Source organism: Odontesthes bonariensis, chromosome 4 (genome assembly GCF_027942865.1).
Source record: "Odontesthes bonariensis isolate fOdoBon6 chromosome 4, fOdoBon6.hap1, whole genome shotgun sequence".
Lineage (NCBI taxonomy): Eukaryota > Metazoa > Chordata > Actinopteri > Atheriniformes > Atherinopsidae > Odontesthes > Odontesthes bonariensis.
The window spans coordinates 5924181-5942008 of record NC_134509.1 but is presented as its reverse complement, the minus strand read 5'-3'; the positions used below and the strand labels follow the sequence as shown (position 1 = coordinate 5942008).

Here is a 17828-nt window from a genome sequence, read left to right as displayed (position 1 = left end):
TACAGTGATATATAATTCATCTGAACATGGTTGTCTTTGTGATACATTGTAAAACAAACATGGATTCCACATGGTGGAGGGGAGCAGTAAGATATCTCAGAACGATTTATTACATTACTATAGTTCCATTTTTTCTGACTGAATTTAAAACTGTCCACTGTTGTTAAAATTATTTAATTTTTATTTACCACGTATTTGAAACCAAATGACAACATGGGCACAACTATTATATGTTCTTTAATGGATAACCAGTATGATATTGATTGTACTACAACACAAAGTTAAAAAAAAAATCTGGGTGTAAAATGTAACATAAAAACAAAATGATCTCATAAACCAATATTTCACTCATAGAGAACATAAAATGTTGAAAGTCTCAAAAAGGTTGGAACTGGGGCAACTAAAGGATGGTAAAAAGTAAGTACTAAACATACAAAATAAATTAAAATCAGCTGAAGGAACATGTTGCAACTAATTAGGTCAATTGGCTAGAGGTTGGTAACATGACTGGGTATAAAAAGAGCACCTTAAGGACGCAGAGTCTCTCAGAGGTTCAGGAGTCTGCGTTTTAAAATAATGTTCCATCATCTACAGTACATGATCAAAAGATGAAAAAACAACCGTCTGTGAACTCAGTTTACCATCTACAAAGTCAGGTTGAAGCTCTATCATGCAAAGAAGAAGCCATATGTGGACATGATTCAGACACGCTGCCGTCATTCTCCGGGCCAAACACATAGTCTTACACAGTGCTCACATACTGGGTCCAATGGCCCTCATTTATCAAGCCGTCGTAGAAAGCATCGTAGATATGAGCGGAGAACTCGTCGTACGCAGAAGCTCAAGTGAGATTTACAAAACATGCGTACCACACCAATCCCATCGTAAGACCGAGCGGCTGTTGATAAATCTGGCGGGTGAAATCCATCGTAATGATCCTAACCACGCCTTCTATAAAAGGGCCGCACCTCTAGATTTGCGACATGGATAGACAAAAGACGGCAAAGAAACGCTGTCAACGCTGTTGACAGCTGGGACGGCTGCCAACAGCGTTGGCGATGTAAATCGCAGACCGGACGAGTTATGTATTTTCCCCTACTGTGATGGTCAATAAAATGTGATAAACTCCAGATTAAATGAAATCTAAAATTGAACGATGTTTTACTTTTTCTCCAATAAGATCAGGAAGAAGTGGTCCGATATGAAATTGGCCACAAAAAAGGTCGCAGCTCTCGGACGCAGCATGTCACAAACAGGGAGGGGGGCTCTGATCCAGGTTTGGATTTGAGTGCCTTGGAGGAGAGGGTGGCTGGCCTGATCGGAGCTACGTCTTTTTTCCTTGAATAACAGAATGTGCAGGCTGGTGGGATCTCTGGGTACGGGGTCCTCTGGATGTACATCTGGAAATGGCACTCCATTTTTTTGGGCAATGTTTTGGAGAACCCCGCATGCAATAATAATATTGCATACCTTTTCGGGCGTATATAGAAGGGTTCCCCGCAGCCGAGAGACAGATCCACCTGCCCTTTAGGTGCCCTAACCTCTCCACAGTGCGCAGTGTTAAAGCCCCTCTCCTGTTCGGTGTGAGGGTGCGCGGTTGAATAATGAGCCATCACTCTTCCAATTACGGAGTTGTACTTGTTTAATTTATTTAATTTGCGTTTATGTTTATATTTATGTTGAAGTCAAATAAAACATGGGCCTTCTTTGAAGTGATAAGTCTGTAATTTTAACCAAGGGATTTGTTGCGACTCATAAGGCACGCACTAGTGACGCTGCTGTTTATGTATGCTATTGCAGTCACCGCAAGTCAAAATGGAAAAGTGCGTACACGGCCTCAGACCTGTCGTGGCGATTTCATCTTTCCTGCGCTCACGATGGATTTGATAAATGCCAACCTTTGCGCAGAAAAGAACGTACACACGACCTACGCACGTTTTTCGTCTTACGCAAGTTTGATAAATGAGGGCCATTGTGTTAAACCGGCAGACTAAGATCCACAGCTGTGTGTCAACCGCTTAAAAAAGAACTTTGTGTTTTTAAAAGAGCAAGCTAATAAGATGAGCCAAAGGTTACGGAAGACTCCACAAAAAAGTGCCTTTGATTTTATGGCGTTACTTTGTACACTGATAGCATCTTTGGTTCGCTTAGTCCATGAAAAAACACATCCTCTGCTTAACAACAAACATACAAGGTCCTGTAAAGTCATTAAAATCAATATCATTTGTAATTTCAACCGTGCTTTTGAATTTTAATGAACTTTTACACCATCACTGCACCTATTTTCCATAATTCCCCACTGTCTGTTTGCAGGCCCTGTGGGTGTTCACCGTGTGGCGCGGAGCGTTGCCAAGCCCTCCGTCACACCCAGGGACACACTTGCTCTTTCACACATAATTCACATGCAGTTTTGTTCAGTCTATTCACCCATGAGCACACGCTCACATTTTCTTTACCTCAGCCACTGACACACTGACTCGCACTCAAAAACCCAAGCTGAGGACAGCCAGCTTTCGGGAGACATTAGGAAAAGGATTTGTCTGAAAGCCACAAGACCAAGACCACGGCAGGTCTGACCTTTCACGGCCCGACTCTGACTCGAGGGGTCTACAAAAACTACACAAAAAACTATATTAATGTATTCATGTCCTTAAACTTCTCTCCATTCTTTGTTTGACATGGATATAAGACGCTGGAATTTGAGCAATGAAATATCAAGCATCTACACGTAACGATACAAAAAGATTGAGAAATGAGCTCAGAATTTGATGATAAGAGCAAGTCAGCACAAGCCGTAGAGTGAGAAGCTGGACTCCCAAGAACAATCACTTCTGCCAGGTTTTAACTCATCGTCGTTCTTTTCTATCGTCAACTCTACTTCAACAGTGTTGCATGATCTTTCATTTCACAGCATAAGTTTAAATTTTGTGTCGCAGCCCTGCGAGTGGATACATGTCAGATTCGAGTGGAAATGTGCAGTTGGCCTGCAACGAAACTGAAAACTGAGATCTGTGAAAGATTATAAAGAGTGCTGCTTGTATCACACTTTTGACTTTGTTTAGCACGAATTATAAACATTCACACTGAGTCATGACTGAGTCCTTCACTTCATTCTTCTGCATTGAGAAATCAATATATCCTCTTTTAATTCACACTAATTTACGCAGCCAAGTCCTTTTTTTTCCACACCTTGCAGGGCATCAATATCAAAATAATGAAACGCTACAGTCAAATCCAATGTGAACAAAAAAAAATATAAAAAGTAAAAAAGGATGTAGCTAAATTACTCAATCACAGTGTGTAATAACCCACAACATTACATCCCTTCCCATAACTCAATATGTGCAAAGTCATGTGAAAAACAAAGTATCTTCATTCAGTTCTAAGGTTTTAAGTATCAAAGGGTCATAGAAAAAAAAAAAAAAAAAAAAAAAAAAAAAAATCACCTGGTCCTTACCAGATCTCAGAATAAAGTATGCACAACTGCAGATAAACAATAACACGACATGTAATACCATGTCGTTATCTATTAAATAAAAACTTGGAAAACCGAAGTACACCCTTACTGCTTTTATAGGAGTTAAGAGGGTTAGTAGCAGCCAGCTGCTGCTTATCCAATGCACTTGTTTAATTGATTATCAGCAGGTGCGAGTACCTCTAAAAAAAAAAAAAGGGGGAGATTCAGGTGTGGGTTAACACAATGCCGAGGAGGAGAGACATAAACAGTGATTTTAGAGAAGCAATTGTTGCTGTCCATCATTCTGGGAAGGGTTAGGAGGTCATGTCCAAACAGTTTGGTGTCAATCACTCTGCAGTCGTCCAGTTCAAGCCAACATCAGACAATGCTCAGAGAAACTGCAAAAGTCCAAAAGCTGCATCTCAGACTCTACAGGCCACGGTAAGTCTGTGAAATGTTAAAGTTCATGACAGTAGAATTAGAAAAAAGACTGAACGAGTATGTTTTTCTTTGAGAGTTTCCAGGAGAAAGCCTCTTCTCTATAAAAAGAACACAGCTGAGGTTTGCAAAGTTGCATCTGAACAAACCACAAGACTTCTGGAACAATCAATGTCCTTTGCACAGATAAGACGGTTCAGATATAAGTCATAATGCACGGCACCACATTTGGAGAAAAAAGCCAAACACATCATACCAGCATAAACACTTCATACCAACAGTGAAGCACGGTGGTGGAGGGCTGATGATTTGGTCTTTTTTTGCAGGCACAGGACCTGGTCACTTCTCTGTGAACTAAAGTATTCTAGAGTCAAATGTGGGGCTAAAGCTTGGCTGAATCTGAGTCATGTAACCGGAAATGGATCCCAAACACAGCAGCAAATCTTTAACAGAATGGCTGCTAAAGTAAAGAATGAAAGTGTAGCAACAGCCCAACGTCTAAACTTCAACCTGATTAAAATGCTACGGCAGGACCTGAAGAGAGCTGTGAAAAAACAAATGCTTGTAAACCTCAATTAAATCCTCCACAACGACGCAAGAGACTGAAGATATTACACGGAAACAATTAGTTTAGGACATTGTTGTTAAAAGTTGTTTGACAAGCAACTGAATGTTCATCTCTGTAGTTCCTGCACGCGTGCAATACCCAGACGTAGAGTGGAGATACTGTTGCCTGATGACTCACAGCCTCCGAGGGGCAACAGCCAGTGTTTCTTGGCTCGATAACAAATATCTGGTCAAATACTGCTCATGAATACAGGGGAATGAAAAAAATATAAAAAATGTAATAACAGAGGTAATTCATTATCAGATGGTGGCTCACTGTATTTGGGCGAATGTGCTCCCCCGTTTTATCTCACATCGTGAATTGTTAGCTTGCGAGCAATAAAAGGCCTGCGAAATAACCTAAGCCTGATTCATATGCAGATTTTTGTTCATTAATATTAACATGAGAGCACTCACAGGTTACTGTGCATGCTTTCAACTGGATGCAGTCTGAATGGAGGGGCCTAATTGCTGGTGTGTCACTGCCGTCAAAGGAAGCGTGAAAGTTCCCACGGATGTGTGTGCTTCAGCTTGTCAGAGTAATCGCCATCATTATGCCACTCTCTCAGCCTGACAGCCTCCTTTCCTCCACTCAAGCGAGTGTGTTTGTTTGTTACTTAATGGACACACACGCACAGAGCGAAGAACGACACTTACTAGCTTCAGAGAACAGCTGATAAGAAGAGAAATCAGAATTTTTCAAGTCGAGAATGTGCAAACTAAGCATGCTGCGAGTTTCCCATGACACTGAGGATCGAGACTGGTGGTGCGTGTGAGTGTAGTTATGGTGTACGATGGTGCGGCGTAAATTCAGCAAAAGTTTCGACTCAGTCCAGAGATGATGTAAACACAACACGTTTAGAAGTGATTACAGGTGCAAGCTTACACGCATGCATCTGTGTCAGTTTAGATTTTACAATGATTTTATCCAAAATCCAACACGAGGGTACCCAGGCTCCGCCCTCGCAGTGACGCAACACCTTCGGCTCTGCTACACTTACTCAGGCAAACTGCTCATTCAGGTGGATTCGAGTTTCCGAAAAAATGGGAACTCCACCCACTTTGTCGGGAAGCAATCAACTTTGAGCAGCGCCAACGGCCCAGGGTAGAGGCGTGTTCAAGGTAGTGACGTGGTTGAACTGCCACTCAACCCATGGATTGTACACGGAAGCGCTTCATTCAATATCAACATGGAGCAGCGTCAAGCTTTTGACACTGCTGTAGATGCTGTAATGAAAGTGTTCGACGGGAGATTCTCGTTAAAAACCGAGCAAAGAACAGCCCTTGAATAATTTCTTGACAGGAAAGACGTTTTCGCCTTGCTCCCTACTGGCTTTGGTAAGAGTTTAATCTACCAGTTAGCCCCGCTGGTAGCTAAATCATGCGTCAGAGGAAAGAGTGGTGTGATTGGCTTAAGCTTAGGCACAGCCTTTTCTGGCCACAACCAGTAGCAACCCGAGGGAGGCGGGTTGACCAGGCCATTTCGAATCGTATTCGTTATGGTCTTGGTCAGACCAGAATCTCGAAGAGATTTGAAAGTCTATGTTAATCAGGCTAACACGAGGGCATCATAAGTCTCACATCTCATAGTATCCAGATTAACAGGAAGCAAAACCATGAGCATCATTATGTCACTCTACAAGATCTGTAGAATTACCTTTTTTCATAAGCAATAACTTAGCATAATCCCTGATGTTTATGTAAATTCTGAGATACAGTGTTTGCACAATCACTGGCGTTTATTAAATGATTATTTGTAAAACTCACCCACAACCATAATGTTGAGCTCAAAACCTTGCTTCATGGCCTTCCTCCTCATCTGCTCCAGGATGGCATCGATGCCCACATAGCTGAAGTCGACTTCATTGCCCTTCTCCCCTTTGCCTGAAGGGTTGGGGTGGTGGGGCTTGGCGGACTCAGACATGGTGCTATGGCTCAGACTGACCTCTGACCCTGAGGGACGCCAAGAAAGAAGAAAATGTATTGTAAAATACTCACTTATGGACTAAGTAAGATATCTGAGCAATCAGGTTCAACTGGAAATATAAACCAGGAGTATCTATACAGCATACAAGTGCCAAAGAGTTGACATCAACTGAAGTGAACAGCAAGTTAAGTCTGAAAACCATAGAAGATACTGATCTGAGCAGTTCACTTCCTGTGCGAAAAACAGGATACGAGACTTGAAATCGCATTAATGTGCACCTGCCTTCTATAATTTCTATTAATTAACATGACAATAAACTGAACTGTCAAAATCCCAGAGGGGACGGGACTAAATGTGCCCCATAATGCTGCAGATAACTGCAAATAACAGCTTACCTCACTTTAAGGACGCTCAATTGTAAGAAAAACAGGCTGTGTGCCAAGGTAACCCTGCAACAAGGAAACTAAAAAGTAGCTCAAGTCTGCCAAATGTGCTAGTGTGTGCTTGCAGCAGGCAAGTCACGCCTCTCAGTGGAGGAGGAGACTGCGTTTCCTGTGCTGTGACAGAAACTAACAGTCGTGTCTGTGCGAGGTTCGACAGTCAGAGACACGACAAACCACAGACACTTCCCTGAAGCTGAATGAAGACGGTATTTTTTCTCCAAATTAGCTGCATGGATGCAGCCAGGTGGGGCCTAACTATAGACTATAGTTTCTTTTTTTAGTATGTTGCTTAAAACACAAATACATCTACTTCTTTTGTAAAGAGAGCTGAGAAATCCTCCTTTATCAACATGTATTTTTCTTGGGATAAGTCAATGATAGCCTCTATGTCCAGCTTCTGGTACTGTTGGTGTTTTTCTGATGTGTCCAACTGAAAACTGATGGCACATTTCAAAGGATTAAGCTCAACTACTTTGTTGTCAGAGTGCACAAATCTGCAACTGTTCCTAAATCACAGACTTCTCTACCTCACACATTACATCAATACGCATTGACATCACAATCCCAAACTCCTCCACACTTTCACGTCCCAAAAAATCCAAAGCTGAATGCCTGTGAACTCAACACCCTTTTCTTCGAATCCAAACAAGACAAAAGAGTTCCCCTTTTGGACCATAAAGAATTGTACCACACCTTCAGCAGTCTCGGCAGTATCCATCAGTCCTTCTACATTTCAGTTCTCTGACAGTCTAACGGTTAATTGATTAACTGTGCTGTGGTACCACATGTGGCTCACCTAAAACAAACCAAATCCCCCGTCATCAATCTGTAAATGATCACCATAAAAGGTTTGACTTTTACACAACATTTTCCTGAAATCAAGATGCAATTTCCCTCGTAGGACATTCGTTTTGTCAGAAAAAAAAAAAAAAAGAAGAAGCCAACATGACATTTCAGGAGTTGCGTTCGGCTCGTGCTGTAATGTAAACCTTCTGTTAGCACTGCATTACGGTGAGCACAAGTTGATTTAATGCAGAATTGCTGTCGTCAAAGAAACCCAACACAAAACTGCCGTGTCTTGGATGAGATAATCCTAAGGTATTTGGATCAATTCATCTTTAGTGTGTGTTTGCAAATGTTTCCACTGTCATGGGGTATCATTTGGCTAACCCTGCACATGAACCGCATAACCCTGAATCCAAAAGGCAATGATCAGCTCTAATGACATTAGAGCTGATCTACAGGTCCGCAGCCAAGATGCACTGTCCCAACCCTCAATAGCATCCCTATAAAGCTTCTCTCTTTCAATGCTTTCACAGAGGCAAACACTCAGGCGTGGTGACACCTACCCTTCTGCTTTAATCTTCACTTCTCCTCACATGGTCAAGCTAAGGCGCTTTCAGTTCCAGTAGCACAGTTTTCTGAAGATGGCACCCCAGCGTTTTTTTCTTTCCTTCCTTCCCTTTTTTTTTTCTAAAAATAATTATTAATGAGCTTTACAAGAGACAGTTCTGACAGATGCGTTTTGATCACAACCTTTGCCCCAGCAAACTAGATTTTACAGAGAACCTCAAAATAAATCTACTGAATACACGAGTGGGATGGCGACTGAGACCCTCGACAGTCGAATCCGAACTCTTCTCGATTGAGAATGATTCAACAGATGCACCAAGAAGGAGCAATGTATCAGACACGTGAAACTCCAAGATGCATGGGAAACTGACCTGGACACAGGATCAAACAGGTGCATCACGGGACGTATGCTGACCCCGAAAGCAGAAAACGTGTCTCTAATACCATGTCTTTAATCTTCCTGCCATGACTCTCTTATAAAAAAAAAAACACAGTTTCATAAAATGCAAACAGGTGTTACGAATGAAGAGTTTTCTTCTCTTTGCCTCATCACGCACAAAAGCACCACATAAAGATTAGCTGATCTCAGAACTGTGTTTAATGAATGAATGGATGAATGAATGAATGAATGAATGAATGAATGGACATTGGAGGTTAGCCGTTTTCTTTGCATGAATGAACTGATCCCTTCAAAGAGTTTACGCAGGTCACAAGTTGTGTATTTTCAAACGAGGGCAGTTTTACCCCTTATATTTGCACATGTGACCATATATTCTCCAAGACGCCATCTTGTTGTTTGTACAGGGTCTGCACAGTTTCCCCCCAAATCTATTTTACTGTTGTTTGGTGGTGACAAGAGTTTTCATTTATAGTGCATTGCATGAGGAACAGGCAATGCACTATAAGAATGAGTTTAAGCTAGTCTTGTCTGGTAGATGCATGGTTTCCTGTTTGTCACCGAGGATTTCACAGCACACAAACCACAACATTCACATCTGCACTGAAACAGTTTGTATAAGTTAAAGGCATACGTTACCTAATCCACATTTTAGGATCAATTTATTCTCTGCATAAAACACTACTTATGGCATAAGATGCATCATCTTTTTTTCAGAGAAAAGACCCTGATGATGTCACGGTCATGTCATATTGGTTAGTTTTATTTGAAGCTTAAAAGAGACATATTTTATGTAAAAAAATAATAATAATTTAAATTTGGAGCATATATTGGGGGTGTCTGGAGTCACCAGCAAAAGACAGCAAGTATATAACTTTGGTTGAAAGTTTTACTGAGGAACATGCATCTTACATGTACCCCCAGCCTCAGAGGATGTAAGAGCCAAGTGGATTAATTATATTTTAGGGTAATGTTCCAGCAAGAGCTAGCTAAAGTCTGTATGTGCTGCAACTACTTACCACCAGACTGTTTTTCAGAGAGGTGTTAAAATAGGGGTCAGAGAGGGGCCACTGTGCTTGATATGGCTTCTGGCAGCGGCTAAAATCAAAGATTAGTCAGACCAGGCCAGAATTATTTGGCTTTTTTTTGGTGATGTAACATTGGGAATGTTAATTAGAAACAAAGGACTCATTCGGGGTAAGGAGATGGAGTGGCAGGTGACACCAGCTCGAGACCTTGATAAGGTCAAATTTCCTTTTTTAAAATAAATTTATTCCATTCTTTCAACCTAAATTGTTGTTTACACATCGCAGCCACTGTGTTAGGGTTGGGTTACACAATTTTCTGGTGAGGTTTGAGCACTGGAAGTAACTACTTAGGTTTGGGAAGGCATAATATTTTGGGCTAAAACACTTAAGTTTTTTCATTTATTCATTCAATTTTTTTTTTCTCCAAATTTCTGGTTTCCCAGGGGAAGTATCAATGTGAAAATCAATTATATGAATACAGTACTCCTATTCAGTTATACAGTTTCCACTGGCCCAGAATGTATTGTGTGGCAAAAATGCGCCCTAACAACACATGGGTTGGTACAACAACAACCAAATCGGCTTGGATCTGGGCTAAAAGCTGTCAAACTTGACCACATTCTGACTAATTATGGACCATTTGTGGTGACCTGAATTTTGGCAAAATACAGACCTGGCCTAGTTTCAGAATAATGGACCTGAGCCAGTGTACTTAGGCCAACTCATGAGCATGACTCGTATTATATCTGGGCTGAATTATTTCTTCTGGCATGACTGATTTTGGTATGTATTGGGCCAAACCATTTTTGCTGCATGGGCTTGATTCATTTTTATAATTATTTTCATCACTGTCACAATTAAATGAGTACACAGTAAAACTAAAAGAATAGATAAGCTAAATTAAGCTAGGCCAAGCCAAGCTAAGCAAAGGTAAGCTAAAATAAGGTAAGATAAGCCAAACAAAGCAAAGCTAAACTAAGCTAAGCAAAGTGAAGAAAAGTTAAGATAAGAAAAGATGGATTATTACTGTGTCAATGTGACTGTGGAGGACTTTGGAAACACAATATCCTGTGAAAAGAATACATTTTTGGCAAAAACAAAAGTGACAGTGTACAAGATCCAACTTCTACAGTGTTGCGTTAACCGTCATAGGTCATGCTAAAATTTCAGAAAGATTTCAGTGCAAAATGTACCCATTTAGCTGACAGACATTAACCACTATTCTGAGGCATTAAACCGACTTCCCCTCAATGGCCTGCAATCTAACCCCTCTGCACAACTGACATACAGGTCTCTCCTCGGATCAGATATAATTGTCTGTTTTCTGTTATATAGAATCCGCTTCCCATTCCACATTCACACACAACTCAACACTCCCCTCTCAAGTCCTTCATTAAAGTCCCGTCAGGCACATCACGTCTGACCCTGCATTTAATAATAACAGAGTGAAACCTGACCATGCCACCGCCAGAAACAAAGCCATGGTTGTTTTCCTGAGAAGGCTTGTGAAACCAAAGACACTTGGTTTTCATTTATCCACGAAAAACCACGTCACCACTTTTCAGCCCTGCTTTAAATTATATAAGAACGTTTTAATGTGTTATTGTTAAACTCCATCCAGCCCCCGAAAACGTTCGTAAATATGCTACAGGAAGGGAAAGAAGACAGGAGAAGGACCAGAAGATCGAAGTAGAGACAGAAATAACAGGAAATCAATGATGTGACATAGGGAACTGCTTAATGTAGTAGGATTCTATATTCGACCATAATCTGTTTTCAGTTCCATATTCAAAAAATGACTCAAATTTCACCACCATAAAAGTCCTACATTGACATGCATTAGCTTCAAGATTAATTGTTTGGAAAAGCCTGTTTTTGTCATGAGGACACAACTGCAAATAAATGAGAGCTCAACAATAAACTATATGCTCACATTTCCTGCGGAAGGGTTCACAGAGCCAAACTTTGTTGCACGGAGGTACATCAGTATGCCAAAGTCAGTAATCAGATTAAGAGGCTTAACAAATTAACAAATCATGACTTGATTTCTGGGGAACTCTACAAAACCTCACCAAATGTCCAGGTCTTGCCCACTAAGACATTTTCAGTGTTTTCAGTTACCAAGGTCATCGGCTGTGTTGTTCACCCCAAAGAAAACCTGTCCGATTTCTGGCAATCAGAGCTAAGTTAGAAAAAACTGGCACACTGTACCAATAGCTTCATTGTTTTTTTTCATTGTGAAGTCACTTTGTTTTTGATGTAACATTACTCAAATAATGTGTTCTCGTCGATTGAGGTCTGGTGTTTGTAAACCAGGCTCATGGGTTCTTTTTTCTCGTTGTGTCATAGGGTTGAGCTTTGGGAAAAGAAGACATGTCTGTTTTTTCACTCATACAGTGTTACTGGCAGTTCTTAAACACTTTCTGCTATTTGGACTGCTTTGTTATTCTTTTAAAATGACGGTGTCCATGAGCTGCAGCAAATTTATTTTCCTTTCCTTTCGTCTCCTCTCCTTTCCCTCTCCATTAAACTGGAGATGGCATTTAAACCAGCCGTTTGGTGGCTCTCTCTGAAGAGGAAGAGCTCATTAAGTTTTATGTCTGCTGCTGTCTGGATTTGGATGGATAGTCCAGCAAGAGGAGAGCAGCACAGGAGCTGACTGACAGTCAGAAGCGTGTCACATGAATAAAGGATGAATATGCTCAATTTAGTATCCTCCTTTAGTTTATGGAATAGTTTTATGAGCAATGTCAGAAAGAATTAAAGGAGAAGCAGTCTCATCCTACTACACATGTGCATGTGAAACATAACACCATTCATCTCAGTGATTTATTCAATACCAACTGCATTCCTATGTTAGCTGTTTTTCCCACCTGGAAATAAGAAATTACCCCAATACTGTATAGTTTAGGTGGCACGGTATAGTATAGTGTTTCAATTAGGGCAACATTTGCAAGAATGTCGACTGCAATAGATTCAAACCGATAAGATAGATGTGACTAAATTGATTGGAATGAAGCCTAATATTGTGACAGAGCTTTAAAATATGATTGGTATGATATGGTTTATTATCCTAGCTTTGCAGATCTGATTCCTTTAAAAGCCCCTTCCCATGTGGTTTGGCTACACTATCTCACATTTTTCGCATAATGACTTCACTTTGAGGGCATTTGCATGCTTTCAGGAGAATGTGTATGTTGAATTTGATGGGAATAACATAATGCAAAGACTGAAGTAGGTAGTGAGAAAGAACCGTTGAAATCCCTCTCATTGAATCCCCCATTCAAACTCTAAAACCAAAGGAATAATATTATTAATAATCCCACAGTGTTTGTCTGTGATAACAGCTCCTTGTAAGACGATCAGCCTGTGTGAAGTCAGTGTTGGCACAAACAGAAAGTGGCACTTGGGGGGAAAAAAAAAAGGTCTGAAGAATGCAACTGGCCAACTTCATCTTTCAGTGTTGTCTCTTGTGACAGCCCCTTGAGAATGCAACCCTTGGCCTAATGTGGAGCAAAGCAGATGGTGCTGCTCAGTGTTGAAGTACAGCTCGCCACTTAAAAACTTCTGGCAGAGTAAATAATGACCAGTCTTAAAAACACCTCTGAAAGACAGAGGAGAGACAAAGAGAGGGAGCTCCATGTGGAGGGTCATTGAGGTTAAGGGCACTGCAAGAGAGGAGAGTTACAATGAGAGAGACGAGCTGAAAATCTCAACAAGACTGAGCACGGTTTGGATTAATATTTGTAAGTAGACACTGAGAAAATGAAACGGCGAAGCTCAAATCAGCATGGAAGACACTGTGGTGCTGAGTACCATTGTGAGAGCCAGCTGACCACACTCGTAACTCAAAACTTAAACCGTTCTGAGAAACATGGAAGGGAAACTAGGAGGGTCCCGCCGCAGAACCAGCTAACAGCTGCAGCTGGGGAAGCTGGTATAGGGTAGAGGACAAACACAGCCCATGGTGCAGTAAATCAAGAAACCCCCACTTATGAAGTGGGAAAGCAGGCAACTTTTTCAAATATTTTAATTCTGAATGGTCCGCAGTCATGTATGACAAGAAGCAAGAGGCATCACACTGTTCAGACAGGACCTCTGTAGCCTACTTTAGGATCGTACTTTTTCTCCACATCATACCCTTTAGATGCCCGAGTGTGGGTGAAAATAAAACAATTACCTTTTGGTTTATGTTTCAATATAATTCTAATAAGTGTGGTCACTGTTCAGCAAAACGTTTCTCTACTCGTCCGCCCATTCTTAAGCAAGTCTGTCACTTTGATGGCAGGCATAAACAGAAAAAGAGACGCACAAGGGTGTGAGAAGAAACTATCATTCAGCATGTGTTGTACTCAGATGGCCGTTTTACACTTGCCAGCATGTGTATCCTCATTGCCGTAAGGGTTAGAACGTATTTAGAATTGGTTGAGTAACTAACGCTACCTCTCAGGGGATAAGCCTGTAACTACAACAATACAAGGATCACATCCTATATCCTATAGGCTGTTTTGTTGGATCACAGGGTCTTGCAATGCCGACTTTCTAAAATTAACCGGTCTAGTTCATTCATTTTTGCAGACACACAGCAGGACACAGAATGAGCTGCCAAATGTCTGGCATTCAGGTAGAAATAATCAATCTCGTCTCTTTTGATGCTCGACTCTGTGTGACGTTACATGTAAAGTGAGAGTGAGCAATGCCCACATTTTGAGCCCAGAGTGCAGCACCCTGATTTAAATTTTGCATACTCACCCAAATGTGTGTTCCCATCAGTGCTGAAACCAGAAAAACCTGATGTGGAATTGAATGATGAATAAACACGTTCCCACAGCATTCAAAAGTGAGATGTTAGCAGATGTGCAGTGGGTTTAAAAATGGTTAAAGATGCCCATAACTAAACTTATTTATAGCTATGTGAGTATTTGTTTGACAAAGTATCCGTTGGCATTTAAAATTGCTTAGTTTGTAACATATTTTACAACAGGAAAACCAATCCTGATTTAAATAACCACAAGGCATTTGTCCACATGCCAAAGACCAGATGCTGTTACTTCCAGTCACAATCCCAGAATCAAAAGTTGACAGATGACCCATAATTATTTAGTTATACTGTCAGAGTGTAGTAGAAGAGACCACCGCAAAGTGGCATGTTCTGCCTCGCCCCCCGCTAGTGTTGGCAAGCCAACGAGCTGTCACCTCTGAAAGGACGTGACATGTCTGACTTCCTCCCGGCCATGACATCCGTGTAGAGCAGAAAATGTCTCCTGCGGGTGGCTAAAGAGATAAGCAGTAGGGGATCGGTCAACAGAATAGTGTCCTCTGACTACAAAAACTGCAAGCAAACCAAAAGAACTGAAAGGAAAAGAAACTACAAGTCTACTGAGAACTTTAAACAAACCTAGCTTAAAGGCTAGAAAAACTGACTGGAATATAGGAAAGAGCATCCTCAGTCAGTCAAGTTGTTACTGTAAAACATGTTCACGCCTCTCCTTTGCCTGCAGGCAAATTCTTTGGTCAATAACACCTAAAGTGTGATTAATGTCCAACATGACGGCAACAGGACGTTAAGCATATACACAGCTGAATTTCCCTTTCAAGACTCAAGTTTGAAATCAATGTGTAAACCAGCAAAAGTAGGTTTAAAATATTAGACTTCTGATTTCAGGGCAAAAAAAGAAAACAAAAAAACTAAAGTCAGTATTCATTTAATGCTGCTGGCCCTGAACAATCATCATGAAGTGTTTATCAGTGGTGATTAAAATACTTATTAATCAAGAAGCTAATCTAATTAGTCTAATCTAATTGTAAAAGCACACATGTAAATGACAACATATGCTCCGTTAGTGTTGTGCACTGCCAATGGGACTTAGGGGCTGCGTGCAAGTGCAGTTTTGCACATGTGAGGTTAAAAGCACCTCTGGAATATGATTTGATTTTAAAAGAGAAAGATTGTAGCTAAGGCTTGACTGGGGTGTCTTGGTGTAGATTCCATATATCCGTCAATAATCCAAACTGGATAAAAAAGTAGACCCTGTGATGCACTGAACACATGGGAGATAGATAATATTTCAAAAGTCAGTTTGGCCTCCAGGGCTTGAAGCTAAGTGATTGACCACAACCTAATTTTCCTCCCACCAGATACAACTGACAGGAATTAGGAGATAGGTGATCTTTCCGCGGGAGAGCAACTCTAAAATTCAAAATATGACCTGCTCGACTCTTTTAACTCCCCTTTTACTAAGCAACAGACCTTTCACAGAACAGACACATTGGATTGTCAAAATTAAATCACATCAAAACAGCTAGGGTCCACTGGTGTGTGGCTAATCCAGTGTACTGGATCTAACGCAGCCTGAAAACTCTGGCTGTTGCCATGAGAGGTGAAGCTAAAGAAGAGAACCGTACTACAGACAGCCATGGAGACAAAAAAATTTGAAGAGTAAGAGGGGCTATTGTGATTGGTCAACACTCTGCCTCATTTTGGGAGATTGACTATCCACGCATGCCTCAGAGCTGAGGGCACAATGGGTGGGAAAGGAAGAAAGAACAGGAGAGGGGAGGGGGAAACTGAGGAGGGGGGAAAAGGGGGTGATACCCCCCACAACGATCCCCAGTGGTTGAACAATAAGGAAGAAAAGGAGCAGATATTTTAGTAAGTATAAAGCTGTCAAACTAAATTGGGGGACTCTCTACAGATCTGCCAAAACATGCTAAATCTCCACCTCTCAGGCGAAAAAAACTTCCAGACACCTGGCAAACTAACTCTGACAAGTAAAAGCCTTAAAACACCAATTCCAGTACTCCTCAGCATTTTTCTTCCTCCCTTTTCAAACATTACTTTTCCTCCTTTCCTTAAAATTTCCCCAAACTCTTACTATAAGACAGAAAGTGCACAGCAAACATAAGAATTGACAACTCACCCAACCCTTTCCTCTCCTTCTCTTTCTTCCTCTCTCACTCTTTTCCTCTCTCAATTACAGCTCCAGCTGGTGAGGCTGGGCCAAGCAAGCCTGCTGCTGCCTCCCTGGCCACGCCCACAGATGGTCATGTGACTGCCATCCCAAGTGGCTTGGAAGACATTCTGCAGTCACACCCCTCATTCAGAGAAAGTGAATGGAGAACATTGTGGATATGACCCACACCACGTGCGCTTAAGTAACCCCACTTGAGAAAAAGCTGTGTGTGTGTTTATGGCCACGTAGAAAATACAAATAAAATACAATATCAGTGTGTGTCTGTGTGTTTGTACAAGACAAGATGATAATATCCTTCTACCCTGCTCTTGAGTGTTTCCATCTGTTCCCTCCCTCCCACTGCTTTTTTTCAGAGAGGAGGGTTTTAAATCATACGTTTGTGAGCGTACGTCTGCAAAAACTACAAATATTTGTTTGTCTTTCTCCTTCAGTCCTCAAGAGTCGCTTACTCTTTCTGTCCAAGACACACAAAAACACACGTCACCATCCCTCAAGTTGTGCTTGACACATGACCAAACTCATGACTTAACACAAATCAATTCTAAATAGAGAAGTAATGCATCATAAAAGAATAATTTCTAAATGCGCTTAACTGTTGACAATGCTACTAAACATTTTGAACTAAAATGGGGTGTATTTATATAGCACTTTTCTAGTCTATCTGAGCACTTAAAGCTCTTAGAATACTACAAGCCACATTCACTTATTTGCAAACACACTCAAAGAGCACTTCTTAGTCTACACAGTGTTACAGGCTACAAAGTGCTTTTTCTCACTTTTATTGACACACTGATGTACCCCTTGGAGGTGGCTGTAGCTCAGGAACATTGGAACGTTGGTGGTCGACTCAACCACATGTCAAAATGTCCTTGGGCACAACCGTGAAGCCCACTTAGTCTACTGATTGGTCCATCAGTGAGTGAATGTGTGTGATAGAGGGGGAAAAAAGCACTATATAGCCTGTAACACTGTATAAAAAGACCTGCTGTATGAGTATTGGTGACTGGGTGAATGTGGCTTATATTGTAAAAGTGCTTTGAGTGGTCAACTAGAAAAGCGCTAAATAAGTACAGTCCATTTACCATTTATCGGAGACAGTGTAGGGATCTGTGAAGCCAAAAATCGCCCCATGGTCCTTCCAATTGGCAGACAACCACTATATCTGGAGCTACCGGGGCCCCATAGCGTAGCACAGCGTAAAATGG

The 17828-nt window shown here is 41.2% G+C and overlaps 1 protein-coding gene across 5 annotated transcripts in view; it reads right to left on the bottom strand.

Annotated features, from left to right (window-relative positions):
- Positions 1–17828, bottom strand: part of septin9b (septin 9b) — a 69888-nt gene that overhangs the window by 13159 nt on the left and 38901 nt on the right. For 3 of the 5 annotated variants that reach the window (XM_075462620.1, XM_075462619.1, XM_075462621.1), the window contains one exon: positions 6269–6454. In XM_075462620.1, the coding sequence (XP_075318735.1) occupies positions 6269–6454 (186 nt within the window). Of the gene's footprint in view, positions 1–6268; positions 6455–6823; positions 6925–16569; positions 16666–17828 lie in introns of those variants that run through there. The other 2 variants (XM_075462622.1, XM_075462623.1) reach the window with 2 other exon arrangements.